The sequence below is a fragment of the Carcharhinus amblyrhynchos genome, chromosome 8 (assembly GCF_965287045.1).
Source record: "Carcharhinus amblyrhynchos chromosome 8, sCarAmb.v2.hapA, whole genome shotgun sequence".
Taxonomy (NCBI): Eukaryota; Metazoa; Chordata; class Chondrichthyes; order Carcharhiniformes; family Carcharhinidae; genus Carcharhinus; species Carcharhinus amblyrhynchos.
The window spans coordinates 83,673,507-83,699,705 of record NC_137331.1 but is presented as its reverse complement, the minus strand read 5'-3'; the positions used below and the strand labels follow the sequence as shown (position 1 = coordinate 83,699,705).

The 26,199-nt window shown below is 40.9% G+C and overlaps 1 protein-coding gene across 1 annotated transcript in view; it reads right to left on the bottom strand.

Moving 5' to 3' along the window:
• Window positions 1-26,199, bottom strand: part of cnbd1 (cyclic nucleotide binding domain containing 1) — a 131,504-nt gene that overhangs the window by 23,814 nt on the left and 81,491 nt on the right. The window contains exons 7-8 of the mRNA XM_080194954.1: window positions 18,145-18,282; window positions 17,886-18,018 (exon numbers count right to left, since the gene is read on the bottom strand). Of these exons, the coding sequence (XP_080051080.1) occupies window positions 17,886-18,018; window positions 18,145-18,282 (271 nt within the window). The remainder of the gene's footprint in view (window positions 1-17,885; window positions 18,019-18,144; window positions 18,283-26,199) is intronic.

Here is a 26,199-nt window from a genome sequence, read left to right as displayed (position 1 = left end):
TCAATGAGATCTCCCCTCATTCTTCTAAACTCTAGCGAGTACAAGCCTAGTTTATTCAGCCTCTCCTCATAGCTCAACCCCCTCAACTCCGGCATCAGCCTAGTAAACCTCCTCTGCACTCCCTCCAAGGCCAAAATATCCTTGCGTAAGTACGGCGACCAAAACTGCACACAGCACTCCAGCTGCGGCCTCACCAATGCCCTATACAGCTGCAGCAAGGCCTCCCTACTTTTATATTCAATCCCCCTCGCTATGAAGGCCAGCATCCCATTAGCCTTCCTGACCACCTGCTGCACCTGCAGGCTGGGTTTTTGCAACTCATGCACAAGGACCCCGAGGTCCCTCTGCACCGTCGCCTGCTGCAGTTTTTCGCCACGTAAGTAATAGTCCTTCCTACCATTATTCCTACCAAAGTGGACCACCTCGCACTTGCCAACATTAAATTCCATTTGCCATTTCCTGGCCCATTCGCCCAGCCTATCTAGATCCTTCTGCAGACTCTCCACACCCTCCGCGCAATTTGCCGTTCCACCAATCTTGGTGTCATCAGCAAATTTCGACACCATACACTCCGTTCCCTCCTCCAGATCATCTATATAAATGGTAAATAGCTGAGGCCCCAGCACCGACCCCTGGGGCACTCCACTAGTCACCAACTGCCAATCCGAATAGCACCCATTAACCCCCACTCTCTGCCTCCTACTTGACAACCAATCCTCTATCCACTCTAACACCCTACCCCCAACTCCATGCCCCCTTACCTTCTGCAATAACCTCTTGTGAGGTACCTTGTCAAACGCCTTCTGAAAATCAAGAAAGACCACATCCACCGGCTCTCGTCTATCCACCGCCCTAGACACATCCTCATAGAACTCCAATAAATTTGTCAGACACGACTTCCGCTTAACAAAACCGTGCTGCGTCTGCTCTATCAAGCAATTCCCCTCAAGATGCCTTGCTATTTCCTCCTTGATGACGGATTCTAACATTTTACCTACAACAGACGTTAAATTAACTGGCCTATAATTCCCTGCCTTTTGCCTGCCACCCTTCTTAAACAACGGCGTAACATTAGCCGTTTTCCAATCTTCCGGCATTTCCCCGGAATCCAGCGACGTCTGGAAAATAACCACCAAGGCATCCACTATCACCTCCGCCATTTCTTTCAGAACCCTCGGATGCATTCCATCCGGTCCTGGGGACTTGTCCACAATCAGTCCCTCCAGTCTGTCGAGCACCGCCTCTCTAGTAAAAATAATGTCATTCAGGCCCTCCAGTCCTACCACCTTTCCATCGCTAACACCCGGCAAATTATTCACGTCCTCCTCCGTGAAGTCACGGGTAGATAGATTTCTGATAGACAAGGGAATTAAGGGTTATGGGGAGACAGCGGGAAAGTGGAACTGATCCACTTCAGATCAGCCAAGATCTTATTGAATGGCGGGGCAGGCTCGAAGGGCTAGATGGCCTTCTCCTGCTCCTATTTCTTATGTTCTTATGTTATATGTTACAAGTTTGACTTTTGAACTGGATAGTCTCTCAAGTGCAGTGGTACTAGCTAATACATAATGAAAATATAGCACAGGGATTGTAAAAGTGATCATTTCTGCTTCTTTCTATCACTAGGACTTCAAAATTCCAGAACTTCTTGGCTTACGCAGTGCTTCTTTTTTAACAAACTTGACATCAATTTATCACTAAATATTTAGTTAGCTCATTTTACACATTACCCTTTGCAAGGCTTAGTGCTGCTCTGCATCATGAATCTTAAGCCTTCTTCAAACCTAACTGAAAAATTCCATTAGTATCCTTTTTGAAATTATTTCACATCACAACATTTCAAGATACACTTGCTCTGGAAAATTCTGATCTATGCTTTTATTAATGCTGAAAAATTAGCAATTCCAAAGTTTTTGTCTTGCACTCATCAGGACACGTTGTAAGAATACCTGTATAAGGGAAAATGACAATTTATGAGAAGAGAATGCTGATTGGTTAGCAAATAGGCTCTGATAGAGGCATTGTCATGGAAAATGCATCAGTTGATGGTGACTGGCAGGAAACTGCCAACAAAAGCAGCTTGACCCTGATTAGTAAGGCATTGTCTGGAGAATGAATCAGTGAATGGCCATCACTTATTTTGTTTAGCCGAAACATGGGCAATGTGTGAACACTGTTCTTTCTGTCTGCAAAGAAGAGGGCCTTGTGTAAGAGACACAACAACGTTTTGGCTTGATGGCAGCATCCTGTTAGCAGTGAAAATCATTTTGAGCAACAGGTGAAGTGAGCTGATTCACTCTGCTACTATGTAATAGCAACTTGAATGGTATTCGCCTCTAACAGGATGCTGCTGTCAAGCATTCTGCCTATCACATAAATGAGTAATATGATATATGAAATTTAATGCCAGTGTGAAGCTAGGCATGTAGGCCATGCATCCCAAAGTCTGGCAGATTACACCAAACAGCACATTCAAACCGCTGTTCACAATGTACAAGCTACAGACCATAGCCAACCAGCCCATGCTTGCAAAACCCAAAACATAGAGCTCAATTTTACCATCACGTTGCGCCCGTTATCGGGCACAAAAACTTAGTAAAGGTGGGTGCGAGGCGAATAGCATGATCCATGCCAGTTCCCCCTTAACCAAGGCCCGAAAATGGCTACGATTGGGACCGTGCCAGAAACAGGGACAATGGCCATTTAAATGCATTTGCATGCATTTAAATGGACTTAATGGGCTGCATGTCCAATCTTAGTGGCACTTCCCCTTTTACCACCGCATTCACCCATCCAGAATTGGCACGAAACAGACATGCTCCACAAAAGTCCGATTCGGGCGCTCTAGTTAGTGTGGAAGTAAGTGCTGAGCGTCTGACGCTCTGTGTTTGACATCAGTGGGGGAGAAGAGGGGGTCTGCTGCCACTCTGCCTGAGATCAGAGGGGGAAGGGACCCGCGATCAGGCTGGGTAGCAGAGGGGTTGGGGGATAAGGGGGTCAGTAATGATGTGGGGGTGGGGCGTTATCTGAGGGGGCCAGGGGCAGGCATTATCCAGCCTGGGAGCGATATGGCAGGGAGCCACATTCTATCTTTTTTTTAATCTGTGCATGCGCAGTTGGAGGTGCCGATTGGAGCTGCAGGATTTTGGGTGCATTAAGCCCCGCCTGCAAGCAGTGCGATTCAGAATTGCTGATATTTTTGTAGGCAGAGTGTGTATGGTGGCGCCTGAGATCAGGTCTAAAAGTTAGTTCTGAAACAGTCCCAGTTTCAAGTCCACCCGGCATTTAGAATCAAAATGATAAAATAGGGCCCATAGTGTCCAACATTAGATATGATTCCACAATTGCGCAACATTTGCTACATAATCCTCCGTGTGCTAATAATTAGCGTGACAACCAATTTAAGGTCATCAGTTGGACTCACAGTATGGCACAACTGTATTTACTGGAAAGTATATATATTAATACATAGGTCCCTCTTTGCAGACAGAAAGAACATGTATACATATTGTGCCTCTCTCAGCTAACAAAATAATTGGCAGCCGTTTGTTGACTCACTCCACAGGCAATGCCTTAACTAATCAGGGTCAAGCTGCCTGGTTTAAATTTCAAACAATGCTTGGCTATTATCTGTCAGTCACACATTAGCTGGTGCATTCTCCATGGCAATGCCTCTACTAATCAATCGGCATTCTCTTCTCACAGAGTACAAGTTGTTGTTTTATTCTTATATTGGTATTCTTGTGAAGTGTGCAGATGAGTGCAAGCCAAAAAGCTTTGACATGTCTCCTTTTTTCACAATACTCATAGTTCTGTGCTACCAAACGAGTATATGCTTTGATTATCGATCTATTGATTTTCTCTGAAGCCACTGTTCAGTCGTCAGAAGCCCACTCATCACACATGGCCACTGAAGATATGATTTAAATTTACATCTTGAAACTCACATCAGATGGACACTTGGGAAAAGGATATTGCCTAGTTAATACATTTTAACATGGGCCATCATACACATACGTTTTTGATACCTGGGTAGCATAAAACAGATTGCAAAATTTTCAAAGAAGAAAATTATATTTCTGCTGTAACTTTGTAGAATTAAAGATCAAGGGTGGCATATAGTCATTGATTTACGGTACGTTTAACTCTAGTTAGGCCATAGTAAATCACTGTGACAGCAGATTTTTCAAGCCTACTGTTTGCAAGGCCATGAAGCCCTGAAGATAAATAGTTAACATTAAATTATTATTTCCTATGAAGTGACAACAAAATCATTCTCTGCCTCCCCTAGCAACTATAAATGATTAGAGTCATAGAGGTATACAGCATGGAAACATACCCTTTGCCCCAACTCGCCCATGCCAACCACGTTTCCTAAACTGAACTCGTCCCATTCGCCTGCATTTGGCCCAAATCCTTCTAAATTTTCCCTATCCATGTACCTGTCCAACTGTCCTTTAAATGTTGTAATTGTACCCACCTCCACCATCTCCTCTGGGGACTCATTCCATATAAGCACCATTCTCTGTGTGAAAAAGTTGCTCCTCAGATCCCTTTTAAAGCTTTCCCCTCATACTTTACACCAATGCCCTCTAGTTTTTCTGCCCTACCCTGGGGAAAAGACCTTAGCTATTCCTCTTATCTATGCCACTCATGATTTTATAAACCTCTATAAGGTCATCCATCATCCTCCTACGCTCCAGGGAAAAAGTCCCAGCCTATCCAGCTTCTTCTTATAATTCTAACCTTACAGTTCTAATAAACTTGCAAATCTTTTTTGTACACCTTCTTGTTTAATAGTATCCTTCCTGTAGCAACGCAACCAGGAATTGTACACAGTACTCCAAATGTGGCCTTATCAATGCCTTGTACAGTTATACATAATGTCCCAACTCTTGTACTCAATGCTCTGACCAATAAAGGCAAGTATGCCAAATACTTTCTTCCCCAGTCTGTCTATCTGAGATGCCATTTTCAAGGAACTATGTATCTGCACACCTAGGTCACTCTGTTCAACAGCACCCCCCAGGGTCCTACTGTTAACTGTGTGTGTCCTGCCCTGGTTTGACTTCCAAAATGCCACACCTCGCATTTATCTGAATTTAACTCTATTTGACGTTCCTCAGCCCACTGGCCCAGTTGATCAAGATCCCATTGTAGTCTGAGATAACATTCTTCACTGTCCACTGCATCACCAATTTTGATATCATTCGCAAACTTACTAACCATGCCTCCTATATTCTCAGCCAAATCATTTATATAAATGACAAACAACAGTGGACCCAGCACCGATCCCTGTGGCACACTGCTTGCCACAGGCCTCCAGTCTGACAAAACAACCCGCAACCACCACCCTCTGTCTCCTACCGGCAAGCCAATTTTGTATCCAATTGGCCAGTTCTTCCTGGATTGCATGTGATCAAACCTTACTGACCAGTCTACCATACGGTACCTTATTGAAAGCCGTGCTAAAGTCCATGTAGACGTCTATCCATATTCTTGGTCACCCCTTCAAAAAACTCTATCAAATTGTAAGACACGATTTTCCATGCACAAAGCTATGCTATTATTTTTTCCTTTCGTAAAATGATAATATTTATTCGATGGTTCATTACTGCTTGTGGTTCTTCTGAAATTATTTTGGGCACAATGTTTCAAAACAAAAATACTCATGAAAATACTTCTGGTGATGGCTGTAAGCTTCAAATCTCTGCCATGATAAAGTTTCCACTACTCTCAGGGTGGAAAAAGTTTTCCTCAAATTCTCTCTAAAACTTTTCCTCCTCATCTTAAAATATGCTCCCTTATTATGATCCTTCAGCTAAGGGGAACAGCTGCTCTCTATCCATCCTGTCCAGACCCCTCATAACCTTATACACCTCATTTAAGTTCCTCATAGCATTCTTTGCTCTAAAGAAAACAATCCAAGCCTCTCGTCATAGCTCAAATGCTCCATCCCAGGCAACATTCTGGTGAATCTCTTCTGCACCTTCTCCAGTGCAATCACATCCTTCCTATAGTGAAGTGACCAGAACTGCACACATTTTCAGGTGTAGCCTAACCAAAGTTTTGTATAGCTTCACGTAACTATCTTGTCTTATAATCTGTCCATAATTGATAAAGGCAATATCCCGTATGCCTTCTTAACTACCCTATTAACTTGTCCTGTCACCTTCAGCGACCAACGGACAAGGACCCCAATATCCCTCTGTTCTTCTGAGCTTCCAAGTGTCCTGCCATTCATTGAGAACATAGATTCATTTCCAGACCTGGAGTGTCAGATGTTGGCCTTTCAGATATATAACTTTATAAGACCCTTGTCAGACCCCACTTGGAGTGCTGTGCACAGTTCTGGTCGCCTCACTACAGGAAGGGTGTGGAAGCTATTGAGAGGGTGCAGGGGAGATTTACAAGGATGTTGCCTGGATTGGGAGGCATGCCTTATGAAGATAGGCTGAGGGAGCTAGGTCTCTTCTCTCCGGTTTATAAAATGTTGAGAAGAATAGATAGGGTGGATTCTCGGAGGCTATTTCCCAGGGCTGAAATGGTCACTACGAGAGGACACAGGTTTAAGGTGCTGGGAAGCAAGTACAGAGGAGATGTTAGGAGTAAGTTTTTCACTCAGAGGGTGGTGAATGAGTGGAATTGGCTGCCATTGGTGGTGGTAGAGGCGAACTCGCTGGGGTCTTTTAAGAGACTTCTGGATGAGTACATGGTATTTAATGGGATTGGGAGTTACAGATAGTTCTATGGCCTGGTAGGTATGGATATGATTGGTGCAACTTGTGGGCCGAAGGGCCTGTTTGTGCTGTGGTGTTCTGTATTCTATATCAACCCAGCACATTTATTTTATGAAGTGCAGATTTGATCTGTTTGCCTCCTCCAAACTCCTGCATCATTAGTTTGTACCATATAAGGAATAGGCACTGTCTTTTCGGGTATTGTAGCAGGTACCCACTACTCACTTAAAGAGTAGTTTCTTGCTGAAACTTTTTCTTCTTGATCAAAGCTTCTGTTAATGGTGGGTAACTTGTTTTTTTTTTCTCTCGTTCTACTTTGGTAGAAGAATCAGTTAGTAAGATCAAATTTGGTTCTCAACTTCCTTTTTAAAAACAATATTGCGGCAAGTTCCGGGTTGTTGTATGGGTTATTTTCCCCATAGGATAAAAGAAAGTTGTTTATTCTTTTGGCCAACTGTCCTGCATTCTTTGATAGTTTAATGGCATTCTTCAGTGACTGCATCGGCCTCTCAGGCAATCCATTACTGGAAGGATAATAAGGTGTTCTTCTGATATAATGTATGCCATGGTTTCTGAGGTAGTCCACAAATTCCCTTGACATGAATTGAGTTCCATTATTGTTAACTAATTGCTCTAAGTTGCCTAATTGTGCACATTTTTAGTCCAGTTGTTTGATTACCTTTTCAGTAGTTGTCAGCTTTATCATCATGATTTCAGGCCATTTGGAATGTGTGCCCCTCAACTGATCCCACAAAGTCAATATGAACTCTTCGCCATTGTTATCTCAGCCAATCCTATGGATGAAGAGGTTGCAGAGGTGGAGTATTTTGTATCCTAGCAAAAGACTGACATTGTCCTACTCATTCTTCAATCTGTGAGTTTAGTCCCTGCCACCAGAAATAACTCCTTGTGAGTTCTTTCATACATACATCTCCTGGTTGTCTTACATGAAGTTAACCCAACGTACAACTCTGCAAGCATGGAGAAAATTTCACTCTAATCAGATAGTAATACTCCATCTTGTACCATTAATTCAAGTTCTCTTGTTCAGTACAGCCTAAATTCTGGGTTCCTCCTCTGTTTATCAATGGTACTCCTTTCAAGTTCATGTCCATGGCCTTCCCTATTATCTGATCTGACTTGATGCGTCTTTGCACTTGAGGGGCTGTAATAGGTACATTATCAACCTGGGAAAAATACAATATGTACTGAATCTCGTAATTATGTGTTGATAAGGTGAGGGATCATCCCTGCGAATGACTTGCAGTGAAAGATAGTATTCTTTTGTTTGGACCAAAGATTGTCGTTAAAAGCCTCTTGTCTGTTAACAAGGTAAAACATCTTCCATACAGATAGTGATGAAACCATCTAGTTAACAACAGGAGCAATTGGAGTTGTCCAATCATTCAGGGTTCATCTTAGGCTGTGCCTCGACTCCAGTCATTTTCCCTAAAATATTTTCAAGTATCTTCTTGTATTTTTCTAAGAGTTTCTGTAATGTGTTCTTTCAATCAAGCAATTACTTAATTGCTTGCCAATTTTGTGTAGTTTTGTTCATTCATGCTCCTTTGAACAGTGCAAAAAAATTTCCTTTCACTATGTGCAATTTTTCAGATTGGCCATTTGTTTCAACTTGCACCATGACATAACTCTTTATTGGAAGCACCACGTAAATTCTCAAGAGCATATTTGATGGTTTTAATAGTAAATTCTTGAGCTTTTATTGATATAAACTTTCAGAGATAAGAGATACAGCAGCTCTCCAATCTATTTCCAATTTAATTTTGTTCCCATTCAGCTTCAGATAAACCCAAAGGCCAGAATCTTACCACCATTCGCACTAGCGGGATTTTCCAATCCCACCACAGTGAATGGAGACTTGGCTGGCCACCAAATTCTCCAACATCACGGCAGCAGGAATGTGACATAACCAGCAGGTAAGATCACACCATCATCCCTGTGTATCTCATTGCATCAATAATACACTGAGTTATAGTTCTTCAATCTCCAAAAACATTGTGTCTTTCAGGGAATCCTCATTGTTTTTGCTTTTTTGCATTTATCCATTTTCAAGGTTTGAGGATCTTGTCCAGTCCAACATGCCTTTGTTATTTCTTGCTGCAAATACAACATTTGTTTCCTCAACACCAATATTCTTGTGGAGAATGCTGCAACTGAGCACACCTATGGCATGCTAATGAGTTGAAATGTTTTCATTTCTCAATATTCATCTTGTGCATTTTGACGCCTGCTCCAATTTGAGAAGCTTGTTGTGGTTACTATTTCATCATGGTTACTATTGTTTGGTTTTATCATTAACTCTCAAGTTCTCAGAAGGTCTAACACATCTACCCTCTTTTATTTCTTCTTATGCATACTGGTATCATGTAGTGAACTGTGTGGGATCCTCGTAAAGTGTGGTGCATTATAATATACTACATGGGCTGCAGTCACTCTTCAAACATTAGTGGTTCAATGTAAGTATCACTCTCCTTACATGTCAATAAACGTTAATTTGATATTCAATAACAGGTTCCCGCAGGCCACAATGCTTACAATGAAATGTAAGGCAGGAAAGCATTCAAAAATCCAGTGACTGATGCTCGCCACCCCAGTAATAACTCTCGCCATGAATGCTTAATGCCATGCTCTGTTATCATTTGGATCATTTTATCTGATCTAGGTATCTTTACTTTCCAAATGCAATTTTCAATCACTATTGCTCAACTTACCCACATTCTTCTTCACATGTTCAATATCCATTAGTCTTATCCCAATAATGGCACTGTCAAGCAATCAATATGAAACCCTTACAGATGTTCTTATGTTCTTATACAGACCATGAGCCGCACAGAGAATAGTATATATCATCAAGCTTAACAATCAAACATCTCAATAGTTACATTATGCATTTAGTTTTAGAACCTAGCAGTCCTAGTTGAGCATAAAACAATGTAAGATTTGCTTGTTTCTTGAAATGGGTTCATGCAAATTATGTTCTCTTTGGCTATGTGTTTGAATAGAACAGGAGGGAAGAAACCATGAAGTGATGTCACAGAGCAAACAAAGATTCATGTGAGTTGAGTTTGCTGGTACTCTTAATTTAAATTAATCATCCATAAAATAAGACCAGATCAATTAATTAATATAAAACTAAAGAGAATTTGATAATTTATCATATAATTACAGCATTCAAACAATTAATTTGCTCTAGGGGATAATGTTAACATTAAATGGCAAAAGATAGTGAAACTAAAAGGTTCCAAATTTTTTAGTAATCTGAGATATACAGGTAATGAGAATTATGTGAAAACATTCAGTATAATTTCCCTACAAAATAAAGTTGTGCCAACATGAAGGAACTGATTGATGAGTAGCTTCACATCTGAAGTTTATTTCTTCTCCTCATTTGGTAGTACAGAACCAGAGAATTGCTGACGAAATATGCTGTTGAAGTTTTTCGTTCTGCATTCATGAGGAGGAAAACAATTTGTATTGCATGCGAGGAGAGTATTGGTTGGTCAGCAAGTTGACTCTGGTGGAGGCATTATGAAGGAGAATGCATCAGGGAACAGTTAACTGCCAATTTTTGGCTAAAATTCAAATCAGGCAGGTCAATTCCGATTTTTTATTTGGTCCAGGCATTGTCATGGGGAATGAACCAGAGAATGGCTGTCCCTAAGCCTTCGATTAATCAAAAAGGTATAATATGTGGATATGTTCCTTCTGCCTGTAAAGGACAGGGCTCTATAAATGAATGTATGTAACTTCTAGAATGCATAAGCAAGTCACACTATCAGCCTGACTGATAATCTTAAATTGGTTGTCAGTGTACTTCTTAGCACAATCAGGATTGCTTAAAAAATGTTGTCCAATTGTGGAATCATATCTAATATTTGACATTTATATTTTGATTTTAGCAAGCACACACTTATTAGGTATGGTCAATACTGTTGCCAAGCAATCAGCACACTCTTCTCTGTGTGATTTTAAAACAGGGGATTTTTCAGATCATAAAGGGTAAGATTCCAGGAGAATCTGGCACGTTTGAAAAGAAGGGATGCTTTGCTGTGTGGCTGAAATTGTTTGAAGGAAAAACATGAAGTCAACCATCTCCAGGATGAAAAGGGGAGTACTGGGAAGACAATAAATAAAAACACAATGAGCAGTCTCGAGTACCTGCAAGAGAAATGATGGATCAGTTAGGCTCCACATGTCTTTTCAGTGAAGAAAATGAATCATGGAGTTCCTATGCAGAGTATTTTCAATACTTTATACAAGTGAATAAAATTGCAAACGAGTTGCTCATACCAGCTTTTCTCAGTACAATAGGAAGTAAAACCTTCAATTTGCTCCAGTGTTTGATTTATCCAGCAGAAGTAGAAACCAAAATGTATGATGAGTTGAAAAAAGATACTGGAAGAGCATTACTCTCCAAAGCCACTGATCATTGTGGGACATTGCAGGTTCCACCAGAGGAATCAAATGGAAGGTGAAAGCATTGCTCAGTTTGTGGCAACCTGGAAAAAGCTGATACAAAATTGTGAGTTTGGTGAGACATTAGAAGATACTCTTCAAAATCGACTAATTTATAGTCTCCAAAATGAAGCTAGCCAAAGCAGATTACTTATTGAACATGTTTGACTTTAAAGACAATGACAGGAATCACAGTGTCAATGGAACTGGCTACGAAAGATGCTTCATAATTTTGTGCGGGAATGAAGATCCACAAGATGGATCCATAAGAAGACAAAAGAGCAAAAATTTGTCACATATGTGCCAAAATGAGCCATTCAGCGAATGAACACTGGAGCACAAATAGTCAATGCAAAATTGTAGCAAAATAGGACACATTCCAAAAGTTTCTTGAGCTAGACCAGCTTCCTCTAAGAAGAATATTTAGAAGAAAAATCTAGGTACCTTCAAGAAGAGGAACAAGTTGCATTCTGCAAAAAGAGATATGATGAAGAGCTCCAGCTGAGCATCTTATCCACGTAGGGCGAATCACGTAGATTCTGGGTGATTCCAAAGTTAAGTGGATAACCTATTAGGATGGGGGTTGATACTGGTGCTGCTGTATCTTTAATTCCTGAGATTACACTCCAACAAAAACTGAAGCATCTTGATTTGACTACACTGAATCGATTAAGCCAGTTGATTTGACTACACGGAAGCGATTAAAAGGTCACATCTTGGTGAACGTAGAGTTGCCTCCCCATGTTAGGGCCAGGTGGTGGAAGAAAAATTTTCAGACTGGAGGCTAGTTACCAGCAGTGTACCACAGGGGTTAGTGCTGGGCCCTCTGCTATTTGTGATTTTTATCAATGATTTGGAAGCAGGGGCTGAAGGGTGGGTTAGTAAATTTGCTGACGACACCAAGATTGGTGGAGTAGTGGATGAGGTGGAGGGCTCTTGCAGGCTGCAAAGAGACATTGATAGGATGCAGAGCTGGGCCGAAAAGTGGCAGATGGAGTTTAACCTTGATAAATGTGAGGTGATTCATTTTGGTAGGACAAACTTGAATACAGATTATAGGGTCAATGGCAGGATTCTAAGGAATGTGGAAGAACAGAGATTCATATCCACAGATCTCTGAAGGTTGCCACTCAAGTGGATAGAGCCATGAAGAAGGCTTATAGCATATTAGCGTTTATTAACAGGGGTTTTGAGTTTAAGAGCCGAGTGGTTATGCTGCAACTATACTGGATGTTGGTGAGACCACATTTGGAATGTTGTGTTCAGTTCTGATCACCTCACTATAAGAAGGATGTGGAAGCATTGGAGAGAGTGCAGAGGAGATTTACCAGGATGCTGCCTGGTTTGGACGATACGTCTTTTGAGGAAAAGTTGAGGGAGCTGGGCTTTTCTGTTTGGAGTGGAGGAGGATGAGAGGCGACTTAATAGAGGTTTATAAGATGATGAGAGGGATTGATAGAGTGGACGTGCGGAGACTACTTCCTTGGGTGGATGTGGCTATTACTAGGGGGCATGACTATAAGGTTCATGGTGGGAGATATAGGAGGGATGTCCAAGGTAGATGCTTTGCTCAGAGAGTGGTTGGGGTGTGGAATGCACTGCCTGCTGTTATAGTGGAGTCGGACACTTTAGGAACTTTCAAGCAGTTATTGGATAGGCATATGGAGCACACCAGAATTATAGGGAGGGGATAGCTTGATCTCGGGATTGGACATAGCTCAGCACAACATTGAGGGCCAAAGGTCCTGTACTGTGCCATCATGTTCTATGTTCTATATTCTATGTGATCCGTGATAATTTTCTAGCTCTATTTGGAAAATCATGCTTGGAGAAGATAAAGTTTAACTGGAGTGCTGTCAACAGACTGATCTATGCCAAAACAGATCTACAACACCTTTTGGTTAAATATATGAGTGTATTTAAAGAGACACTTGGCTCAGTAAAGGGAGCTCAAGTGAAACTCAAGATAAAGCGTAATAGTCAACGAAAAAGTCTCAAAACAAGACAGGTGTCATATACAATTCATCTCAAGGGCTGCCCAAACATCAGAGCCCCCTCATGACCACTTTGGTCGAGTTCAAAGGAACGCAAGGCACTGCATTTGGCACTGACTTGGTTGCAGGAAAGATTTCACATTTGGACATCAATCCACCCTTTGGGTTCCACTCAGGGTTTATCTCCTCTAGACATCAACTCTCCCGAGGCACCCATAAATCTATCCACCCATAACAGGGAGATAAGTTACTGAGTGCCAGTGAGCCTGCACACATCTTCTATGGGACCAAACCTTTTCTGAAGCTTTAGTCTGGGGCTGTGAAGGATTCAGTTTCCATGGGTCAATATGAAGAGACACAGCTGAGGACTTGCCGATGGACAGGCTGAGCACTGACAGGGAGAGACTTGTTCATGTTTCTCTCTCTTTTGCATTGCTGCCAGCCAGCAATGTGGGCTGAAAATTAGAAGAAAACGAGTGCACAAGAGCGAAAAGCATGATAATCCTCTTCACCCACACACCAAATGTGTCACATCGTCAATGGGATACATCAATAACTGCATACAATTGAACACAATTATATACAATTAACACCAGTAGCACTTAGAATATGTGAGATGGAATCCAATTTTGTAACTTTATTTTTATTTCCTTAATGAAATGTTAACAAAATTATAGGACTTGATTCTGATGGTTACTGTTGAATCAAATATAGGCGTTCATGCTCTGCACAGGATTTCAGGCTTTTGTTTTGATTGGTTTGGATCAATGGTTGCAAATACACCATTCAAATTTAGTTTTACTATTTTGCTGCAGAGCTCTTTGTTAACCTTAACTCTATGGGTGGGATTTCATGGCCTCGCTCATCCTGAAATCATAAAATCCAGTCCAAGGTCAACGGACCTTTCCATGGTCCGCCCCTCGCTTGCTGTGATTCCCATGGTGGGTGGGCCAGTAAAATTCTGGCCAATATCTATGACTGAACCAAAGATGTGTATCTTTCTCCACTTGTCAAATCTATTACCATTAAAAAGAAACATTGCAACATGTCTAGTATGGGGCCCAATTTCAACTATGTTCATGATGGGTTTTAAAGAGTTAAAATCTTGCACGCGACACCGGTTAGTTCAATTGGTTAAAATGTGTGCTTAATAAAGCCAATGGAATAGCTTCAATCCCTGGATCAGCTGAGACAGCTCATGGGACCCGCCCCTTCTGTTTGCTGTATTGCAAAAGACTGTTAGAGTCATGATTAGTAATCCTTGGACGATTGAGAATGCTACATTGTGAGAGGAAAAACCGTGCCCTGTCCAAGACAATGCAAGTAACATTTTAACTCTGAATAATATGAGACAAAAATAAGACAGAACTGCTTCATTTTCAAGATCAAAATCAGCTTTCTCCTCTGCAACTATCTATCCACTGTCCCCTAAAATATCCCATTCCATGCAGGATTCCAATTCTTTCCTCTCTGATAAATCATCTTGTCTATGATTTGAGATAAAGGCCAAAATCTATTGTCCTTTCTGATCACGTTTTGTATCTGTGCTCTAGGTTTTAGTGATTTGTGTACATGGATAGTAAAATGACATTTCTCTACAGCTCCTATTCTCATTGTTAAGAAAATATTTCAATTATCTTTCTTCAATTTAAAATGGATGTCTTCACTTGGCAAAGTTGTTCCCACTATTTAGTCTGTTACTATCCTGGGACATTTGGTGGTTGTGAAAGATACTATATAAATGCAAGTCTTTCTTTTATTTTCCTGCTACCATCTGCAAATTTGGACATATAACTCTGCTCATTGGAGTCATACCAAGCACATAGGAAAATAGTTCAGCTTGTTGAAGGTGAATCATCTCAGTTCCTGGACATCATTGCAGGAGTTCCTCGGGTAAGCTGCTCCACCATAAGGTCAAAAAAAGGGATGTTCACTGATGATTACACAATGTTCAGCGCCATTCACAAGTCCTCAGATAATAAAGCAGTCCCTGTCCAAATACAGCAAGATCTGGACAAAATTCATGCTTCAGTTGTTAAGTGACAAATAACACTCATGCTATGCAGCTACCAGAAAATGACCATCTCAAGTAAGAGAGAATCTTACCTTTGTCCCTCAAGCTTTAATGACATTACCATAGCTGAATCTCCATTATCAACATTTTAGGGGTTACCATTGATCAGAAACTGAACTGAGCTACTCACATAAATGCTATGGCTCCAAGGGCAGGACAGAGGCTAGGAATTCTGCAGCAAGTAACTCACTTCCTGTCTTCCAAAGCCTTTCTATCATTAATAAGGCACAAGTCAAGAGTGTGATGAAATACTCCCCACTTGCTCAGATGTGTGCAGCTCCAAAAATATTCAAGAAACTTGATACCATCCAGGACAAAGCAGCCCACTTGACTGACACCCCAACCACAAACATTCACTCCCTATACCACCAACACACAGTGGCAGCAGTGCTTACCATTTACAAGGTGCACTGCAGGAACTCACCAAGCTTCCTTAAGTAACACCTTCCAAACCCCACAACCATTGCTATCTAGAAAGACATGAGCAGCAGATACATAGGAACACAACAACTTGGAAGTTCCCCCTTCAAGCTACCACCATCCTGACTTGGAAATATATTGACATTAATTCACTGGAACTGGGTCAAAATCATGGAACTCCCTCCCAAACAGCACTGTGGGTATACCTAAATCACATGGACTGCAGTGATTCAAGAAGGCAGTTCACCACCATCTTCTCGAGGGCAATTAGAGATGGATAATAAATGCTGGCCTATACAGTGACATCCTCATACAATGAATGATTTTTTTTTAATTCCTTTATCCAGATCATCAATACATATGGTAGAAATTTAGCTTCAGCACAGATCCTTGAAGAACATTATTTATCACATTCCACCACTTTTAATAAGAATATCTTCATTTCTCTATCACCTCGCCCTCAAACAATTTATTATTCAAATCCCTCCAATCTTTTGGTAGTCTTTTCACTTTATTGAAATCACCTTAATTTATGCAGGGCATTAATTTAAAAATTTATCTTTTTAATCCTTTTTCTATTGCACTGCCTGTTAAGTGAATGGTGCATTCAACTCACCATTAACCCAATTATTCAACAAAATTGCAATAAACAAATACACTACAGAAAACTAAATTCCAATTTAGAAACGCCTAATGTCTTAGCAGGCAGGTTTCTAGCCACTGAATTGAAAGTACCTTTGAAGATGGTGGCTTCTGATGCACTGACATAAATAAGAACATAAGAACTAGGGGCAGGAATGGGTAATTTAGCCCTGCTAGCCTGCTCCATAATTCAATATGATTATGACTGATTTCATCTCAGCCTCATCTCCACCTTGTCTGCTTCCCATAACCCTTCATCCACTACTAATTTGAAACCTATCTTTCTCCTCCTTAAATTTGGTTAGAGTTCTGGCATTCACCACACCCTGGGGTAGGGAATTCCACAGATTCAGTTTTAAATCTGCTACCCCTTAGCCCAAAACTATAGCCTTCCTCCAATAGGGGGAAACATCCGCTCTACATCTACCCTGCCACTCCCCTTTAGCATCTTATATAATTCAATTAGATCTCCTCTCATTCTTCTAAATTGCAGTGAGTACAGGTCTAAACTGCTCAGTCTCTCTTCATAAGACAAGTCCTTCATCCCTGGAATCAATCTAGTGAACCTTCTTTGAACTTGTAAATTAGGTAAGTAAGCAATTTTCGAGCCATTACTGTCCATTTATGTTAGGTGGCCCAAATTAAAATTAACCCTGAATTGCATTGCAACCATAACCAGTGAGCAAAAACTGTACCATTCACATCACTCAAAAAAAATCAAAATTCCTTTAGGTGCATCAAATCAGAAGTCAACAATAATGGGAAGTGACAAAAACGTAGCAAGCAACAAAGTATAGATTAAGTTATTACAAATATTTTTCCAAAAGCAGCAGTCCATGCTTTTTCTTTTTCTATAAATTCACATTTCCTCCCTTTGTTTCAATAGTCTTCCCAATGAGGCATATTAACAATTTCATACACATACCATATTGTTGTGGATATATCTCCACATCAGTATTTGTAAGAATGCCAATCAACACTTACACAATGAAAATTGCAAACCTGTCATATAGCCAAAAGAATTTCAGTTTTAGCTGGAAGTCTAAATCGTCAGTTTCCCAGCAGACTTCTGGTTATTTTTCATAAGACTATTAGACATAGGAGCAGAAGTAAGCCATTCAGCCTATCAAGTCTCCTCTGTCATTCAATGAGATCATGGCTGACCTGATATGATAATCCTCAATCCACTTTCCTGCTTTATCCATACAGTTATCCCTAGAGACCGGAGAAGTAATATCTTGTACATACTTTATTTTGGGAATACACTTTACCAAAATTACTGCCCTCAAAGGAGTTGTCCCAAATTGCGCATTAAAATGCTTAAATTAACCACTCTTGCAACCAAATTGGATCTTAATGCCTCAATTTTTAAACCACTACCCAAAAGGAGTATATTTGACCAGCTATTATTATGGGAGATTGCTGTCAGTGTTATGTTAGAACATATTTTGTGCAAACAATAATCAATGATTGGATTACTTGGTTAGCATTTCTCTCAAGCAAATCTGTAGTGAAACACAATTAAATAAAGACACTAACCATGATTTTCAGGAAAAGTCTTCCAACTCATTAATTCAACCAGTTTTTGGACAGACAATTTTGGCCATTGTTGGTAAAATGGACAAGCTTCGATCAGCTCCTCCTTCACTGCTTGATCATGTTGCAATAGATCCTTCAGTGCAAAAGAACAGCATTTTTGTGACTCGTTGTTCGCTGCTTTGTTCAGGCAGTTAAGAAATTGAAAAAAATAGGAATTCAAAGCACAAAAATATGCAGTACATTTGAGCAAAGTATTCACCTTTTTCACTTGTTCAAACTGCCCTGTGGAAATTTTGACTATTTCACATTTATCTTCTGTGACCACTGATAGAATGACATTATATAATTTTTGACTTGAATTTGTTGACAAGGTACCAAAGCTGTCTCCACAAGTAAACTGGAAATAAAAAAAAAATGACCTTCTGAAGATTATTCATTCATTCAGTCAAACGTGAATAGAGGCATAGTCTTCCCAATATATTTCATTTTAATAGTATAACAAAACCCAATGTTTATCTTTGTTGTAAATCAGTAGTCGCAGTTCAGGAACTACACTCTCCTGTTGGCCTCGGAACCACTGTGCATGCACTGGCTAGGAAATGGCACACGTGCACATTTGGTGTCTTTTACTGTCTTTAGGCCAGAAATCTTCCGTTCATGCAGAAGAAAACAAAGCAAAGAAATGAATCAGTGAAAAAGTGGGTCAGTTAACCTAAACCAGAACACCAATGGAGAGAGAGCCCAAGGAGCAAGACATGGGGAGGGTGAAAGGGTGAAAGTCTCAAATCAAGGAGATGGTCCAAAACGATGGAGTGGAGCATACAAAGGTTCCAGAAGAATAGCCAGGCAGGAAAATTGGCAGGGAACAGAAAGAGATCTCAGAAGACAGTTCCAGGTTGGGTTATGGGTTAGGGTTAGGGTTAGAAATCAGAAACAGATCCTGTTAAGTCAAGTTGAGCTATAGGCACAGGGAAATAGGCACTGAGTTGAAGGGTGAACTGCTAAGAGCAAACGGTAAAGAAAACAGGCTGGAGAGAAGTCCTGAAGATCTGAGGAGGCAACCAAAGATTAATGATTCCTTACTGAAGATAGCAGTGGTGTTCTGCTTGGCATAGCTGGAGATCTGAAATTGTGCTTGGAAATTTGACTGTACCGGGAAATCTAAGGAAAATAAATCTTGGAAAGTGGGATTGAAACCCTGGAGGTGAATCCTTGTTGAAGCTGTCTCAATGGGAGAACATTGGGATCTTCAAATGTGAAAACTGGAAATTCTCATGCGAAAAACAAAGTTTCAGTGAGACTGGTTGGCTTTTAACATGACAAACATTTGGGTGGGTTATTGAGACATTCATGAAATCTGCTTGGGTCACATCTGTCATTTACTTTGAGGTATAGTGTGTCTGATCACAGTTTGGCTGTTAATTCAAATGTATCTTGTAATTACCCCAAGTATTAGAGTATAAGATGAATATTTTAAGTTGCTTTCGAAATTTGATTTGTGTAAGTAAAAATAATTCTGGGGGAAAAGAAATAATGTAATTTGTGTCTTATTCTTGTGTTGGCTCTGAGATCTTCCCAACCTTTATGCCTAGTGTAATATCGTTAATATTTTTCTTTTTGAATAGATGTTCTATTCTGTGTGTTGCAGTTCATCAGAAGACTCCTGCAACTGTTCACTAACTTTCCCCCATGGTTTCAAAAAATGTACATTTATTTATCAGTGTCACAAGTAGGTTTACATTAACAGTGCAATGAAGTTACTGTGAAAATCTCTGAGTCACCACACTGCGGCACCTGCTCGGGTACACTGAGGGAGAATTTAGCATGGCCAATGCACCTAAACAACATCTATTTTGGACTGTGGGAGGAAACCAGAGCTGTCAGAGGAAAGCCACACAGACACAGGGAGTATGTTCAGATTTCACATAGATAGTGACCCAAGCCAGGAATTGAACTTGGGTCCCTGGTGCTGTGAGGCAGCAGATCTAATCATTGTTTCACTGTGCCGCCCAGGATATACCAAGCCAGGTACCAGTCTAGGATCTGACTTATTCAGTATTAAGATCAGTTAGGCTTATAAAAATAGTTATTAATGTTTACATGTTTGTACTCAAATTTAAAAAGAATTGTGCCACTCTTGAGGAAACAACAAATATTTTAAAGATAGTGTCATGATAAACTTAGGACTGAAGAACAAGTACAGCACAGGAACAGGCCCTTTGGCCCTTCATCCCCACGCCGACCATGACACTTAACTAAACTAAAAAAACCTTCTGCCCTTAGTATCCCTCTATTCCCTTCCTATTTATGTACCTATCCAGATGACTCTTAAATGTTGCTAATGTGCCTGCTTCGACCATCTTCTCTGGCAGTGCATTCCAGGTACCCACCTTCTGTGTGAAAAACTTTCCCCGCACATCTCCCTTAAAGTTTTCCTTTCTCACCTTGAACCTGTGCCCCCTTGTAATTGTCACTTCCACCCTGAGAAAAAGCCTCTGACTATCCATCCTGTCTCAGCCTCTCATAATTTTGTAGACCTTTATCAGGTCTCTCCTCAGCATCCGTCTTTCAAATGAAAATAATCCTAGTTCAGTCAACCTTTCCTCATAGCCAATGCCCTCAAGATCAGACAACATCCTGCTGAACCTTCTTTGCTGTTTCTCAAAGTTTCCACATCCTCCTAGTAGTGTGGTGATCAAAACTGCAAGCAATACTCCAAATGCAACCTAGCCAAACTACAACATGATTTCCCAACTCATGGGAAACCAGCTGATGATGGCAAGCATGCCGTATGCCTTTTTAATCATCTTGGCCATGTGTTGCCACTTTTAGAGAACTGTGAACGTGCACGCCCAGTTCCCTCTGTATGTTAATGTTCCTAAGGGTTCTGCCATTTTCAGTATAATTCACACCTAAATTTGATCCTCCAAAATGCATCACCTCTCATTTGTCCAGATTAAACTCCATCTCCCATTCCTGTGCCCAAGTCTCCAATCCTCTGACAATCCTTGGCATGACGTAGAGATGTCAGCATTGGACTGGGATAAACACAGTAAGAAGTCTCACAACACCAGGTTAAAGTCCAACCAGTTTATTTGATAGTAATCCCACAATCTTTCGGAAACGTTGTTCCTTCATCGGGTGTGTAGAACCTTCCACACACCTAATGAAGGAACAGCTTTTCCAAAAGCTTGTAGGATTACTATCAAATAAACTGGTTGGACTTTAACCCAGTGTTGTGAGTCTTCTTACTATCCTTGGCACTATCAGCAACTCCACCAATCTTTCTGTTAACTGCACTAATCAGACCACATACATTTTTCTCCAGATCATTTATATATACTACAAACAACAGCTGTCCCAGCATTGATCTCTGCAGAACCCACTAGCGATAGATCTCCGTTCTGAAAAGCCGCTACTCTGTCTTATATGACCAAGTAAAAAGTCTGACAACACCAGGTTTTAGTCCAACCGATTTATTTGATAATAGACTCACAAGCCAGTCCAACGCCGGCATACCCACATTATATGACCAAGCCAGTTCTACACCCATCTAGCCAGCCTACCCGAATTCTATGTGATTTTAGTTTTTGTACCAGTCTGTGGGACCTTGTCAAATGCCTTACTAAAGTCCACATAAACTACATGTACAACCCTTCCTTCATCAATTATCTTTGTCACCTCTTCAAAAAGCACAATCAAGTTTTCCCATATAAAACCATGCTGCCTGTCACTAACTAGTCCATTATATTCCAAATGTGCATATATCCTGTCCCTCAGTATCTTTTCCAAAAACTTGCCCACCACTTATCTCAGGCTCATCGACCTATAATTTCCTGGATTATACCTGCTTCCTTTATTATACAGGGGAACAACATTGGCTCTTCTCTGGAACATCACTTATGGTCAAAGAGGATGTGAAGATATCTGCTAAGACCCCAGCTACTTCTCCCCTTACTTCCCACAGTGACCTGGGATAGATCCCACCAGGCCCTGGAGACTTGTCTACCTTAAGGCAATTTAGGATGTTCAACACTTCATCCTTTGAAATTTTGACATTCTCAAGAGCATTCACACATCTACTCAAATTTCAGTTGAGCTTGTGGAAGCTGTGGTAATGGGCCACATGTTGACTCTCTCAGTACTTTGCTACTTTTGGATTAGGTCTTTAACATTTCAGTAAGTGAAAGGTCATTAATCATGTCCTTTCCCCTGCTCTGCCAACTTTAAATTCCCCACTAAATTCCTTTGAAGGATCTTAGTGGAACTCATGCCAGTTGACACAGCACGGTAGCACAGTGGTTAGCACTGCTGCTTCACAGCTCCAGGGTCCTGAGTTTGATTCCCGGCTCGGGTCACTGTCTGTGTGGAGTTTGCACATTCTCCTCGTGTCTGCGTGGGTTTCCTCCGGGTACTCCGGTTTCCTCCCACAGTCCAAAGATGTGCAGGTTAGGTTGATTGGCCGTGCTAAGAAATTGCCCCTTAGTGTCCAGGGATGCGTAGGTTAGAGAGATTAGTGAGTATAATATGTAGGGATATGGGGGTAGGGCCTGGGTGGGATTGTGTTCGGTGCAGACTCAATGGGCCAAAGGGCCTCTTTCTGCAGCATAGGGCTCTACGGTTGACACTTGGTGTGAGTTCCTTTGAGGCTTTTTAACGGGGGACAAAACCTTCAACAGAGGAAGATAATTGATCACAGTGAAGATCAATTCCTTTCTCTAGATGAAGTGACGCTAATGGGAGCAGAGAGGTTTTTTTTTAACCCTTCAGCCACTTGAACATTAAAAAGATTTTGTTTGACTTGACTTGGTGCAGGATTCTCTGGTCCTTCTCACTGGTGGCATCTCCCAGTCTCAAACTCAGGGTCTCTGGGGACGGGATGGGCAAGCCATGCAAAACACCACAGACTTCAGTGGGATCAGAAGATCCCATTGGAGGCCAATGGCCAGCCGCCTCAGCTGCAGGAAAACCCACTGTGGGGAGGGGACCAGTCTTTGGTTCGTATGATCCCATGCAGAACATTGGACAGAATGACGCCGTATGGCTCAATCTGTTACTGAACCCTTCCAGACACTAACAAGTTTGTCCAGCTATGCAAATTACCCCATTCTTTGGGTTCTGCTTGGGAACTCAAGTGACGGCCATTAGAATTACAACAGTTAAATAGGGCTCATGAATTTCCAGGCCAATAATTTAATAGTTACAGAAAATTGAGAAATATTAACTGGCTAAGAATTTAAAAGAATAACATCTATAGAATTGTTAATTTCCCAAACCTGCAGTTTTATTTTATATCAGAACGTACAAAATAGAAGCAAGAGTAGACATGTGGGCCACTGAGCCTCCTCTGCCATTCAACGTGAACATGACTGCACTTCAGCTTCAATTCCATGTTCCCATAACCCTAGATTTCCTGAGTGACCAAAGATTTATTTCAGCCTGAAATACTTTCAACAATGGTGCACCCATAATCCTCTGGAGGTAGAGTTCCAAAGATTTACAACATTAATTGAAGGCAAGCTCCTCATTTTAGTCCAAAAATAGTTCCCTTGTGCTGAATTTGCCCCATGGTCTAGATTCCCCAGCCAGGGGAAACATCCTTTTAGTATCTACCTTGTCAAATCTTTTCACAATCTTGTAGGTTTCTTGTAGAAATAGCGTAAATGGCCCTTCATGCCATCTTTTCATGATTTCTGGTCACCATTTGACAAAGTAATAGTGGGAGATCAGAGAAATTCCCAAAGCCACAATGCTTTGGGTGGCGCAGAGGTTAGCACTGCTGCCTCACAGTGCCAGGGATCCAGGTCCAATTCCAGCCTTGGGTGATTGTCCGTGTGGACTTCGCATGTTCTCCACATGTCTGCGTGGGTTTCCTCTAAGGTACCCCAGTTTCCACCACAGTCCAAATATGCGCAGGTTAGGTAAACTGGCCATACTAAATTGCCCCTTAGTGTCCCAAGGTGTATAGGTTAGGAGGAGTAGTGGGTAAGTATTGGAGTTATGGGAATAGAGTGGGGAGTGGGCATGGTAGGATACTTATTTGAAGAGTCAGTGCAAACTTGATGGATCAAATGACCTCCTTCTGCACTGCAGGGATTCTGTGATTCTCCTAAACCACTGCAGAGCAGCAAAGTCCTCAATTTTATCTCTTTTGTATGCTGCATTATCTGATCTCAGCTAGGATCAGCTCCTCCTTCACTGGTTGATTTGTACCATTAGATTATTCAGTGCAAAAGGAGACCATTTTTATTATTGCTCGTTAGCTGCCTTGTTCAGATAGTTTAATAAAAACTGGCGGGACAATACAATTAACTTAGAGTAGAGATGTGTTATCGAGGTTTATGCCATGGAAACAGGCCCTTCAGCCCAACTTGTCTATACCACCCAGTTTGTGCCTCTAAGCTAGTCCCAATTGTTTGCATTTGGCCCATATCCCCCTATACCCATCTTACCCAGGTAACTATCTAAATGCTTTTTAAAAGACAAAATTGTACCCCCCTCTACTACTGCCTCTGGCAGTTCGTTCCAGACACTCACCACCCTCTGGGAATGAAACAGTTGCCCCTCTGGACCCTTTTGTATCTCTCCCCTCTCACCTTAAGCCTATGCCCTCTAGTTTTAGACTCCCCCAACTTTGGAAAAAGATGTTGATTATCTACGTTATCTATGCCCCTAATTATTTTATAGATCTCTACAAGTTCACCCTTAAGCCTCATATGTTCTAGGGAAAAAAGTCCCAGTCTATCCAACTTCTCTATATAACTCAAACCATCAAGTCCGGTAGCATCCTAGTAAATCTATCCTGCATTCATTCTAGTTTAGTATTACACATTTAAAGTCTACTTTTATAGTTTCTCAAGCCCAGCATTTTAGTTACCTTCACAACGATATTCCCAGAACTAAACATTACCTCTTAAATATTAACATGATCCATACACAGATAGTTCTCACATGAGCATTAGTTATCTACTTCGAAAACCTGGTTACAATTAGTGGAACATTTTTCACTGTTAGGTGGATTTGATTTAATTATGGCTTCCGGAAAATTGTAACTGAAATATTTGAAGGAGAGAAGGAGAGATGTTAATCATATGATAAATGTTAAGAGCTTCAGATGATGGGAGCTCATGTTGGTTATTTAGATGCAAAGGTCAGTTCATTTGCAGAAATTTTCCAGTCATTAATGTACACATTAAGAATTTAGGCAGAAGGGGCCAGGAGACCCTGAATAATTTCCTGTCTATTAAAGATCATAATTCAAAGCTCTACACTGACAGCAGTAATTTGTTATATTTATTCCTCCATCTGTTTATTTTAAATTGTTTATGCAATATGATTTATTTTAGGTTTTTCTTTAGTTTAGAAGAAAATAAACTTAGGTAAATTATCACCACTTGAACATTAAGTCATAATAGTAGTATCTTTAGTGAAATGAATTTGGGAAGAAAATGCCATGCAGGCTATCTTAGACTGTAAAGTGCATCAAATAAAAAATCTAGAGATAGAACCTTGTCTCAGCCTGTGTTGCAAAACAGACAGTTTGGGATTTGCTACCTATCGTACACAACACCTGTTGACTGCAGTGGAACTGAATAGCGAGCGTTGCATCAGCCTAAAAACATCCCTATTTGCATTGCCACCTGAGACAAATTTCTATCCAATTTTTTTTGTTCTGGAGGTAATATACATTGTGCATTCAGCAGATACTTAGATTTGGAGTTACGCCAACTGGACTATAAGTTGTGCCAGCTGGACTATAAGTTTTATTTTAGTTGGTATGTTTGCAGTTGGGCATATCTTCTAATCCTATTCCCAACATTGGCTGCTGTAGTTGAGATTTGAACTCACAACCTTGGCATTTTGTAAGCCTCTTTCGAATAAATGCCACATGCTTGCTAATTGTGCCACTAAAGCCACAAGTGCTCAGCCAAAACTCCTGCAAACTCAACTTTGATGAATTAGCCAGAATGTCCAGATGGCCAAGAATCATCTCCCCAGCCAGGTCCTGTTCTTTCAATAGCCAACATTCTGGGGAGGTCAAAGAAAATGCTTTAAAGACACTCTGAAGTTTTCCTTGAAGTATGGCATTAATGATGAGGAGCAGCTTAAAAAAGTTTAAAGTGTATATATTAGTGTCACAAGTAGGCTTACATTAACCTTGCAATGAAATAACTGTGAAAATCCCCTAGTCACATTGATACCAATCATTCAGGATGGTGACAATTTGTATACCAAACTGCATCATACTTTGAGTCCCAAAGCCTTAATGATGACGCAGAGCAGCCACAGAGAGGGAAAGGAACAAAATAAAATC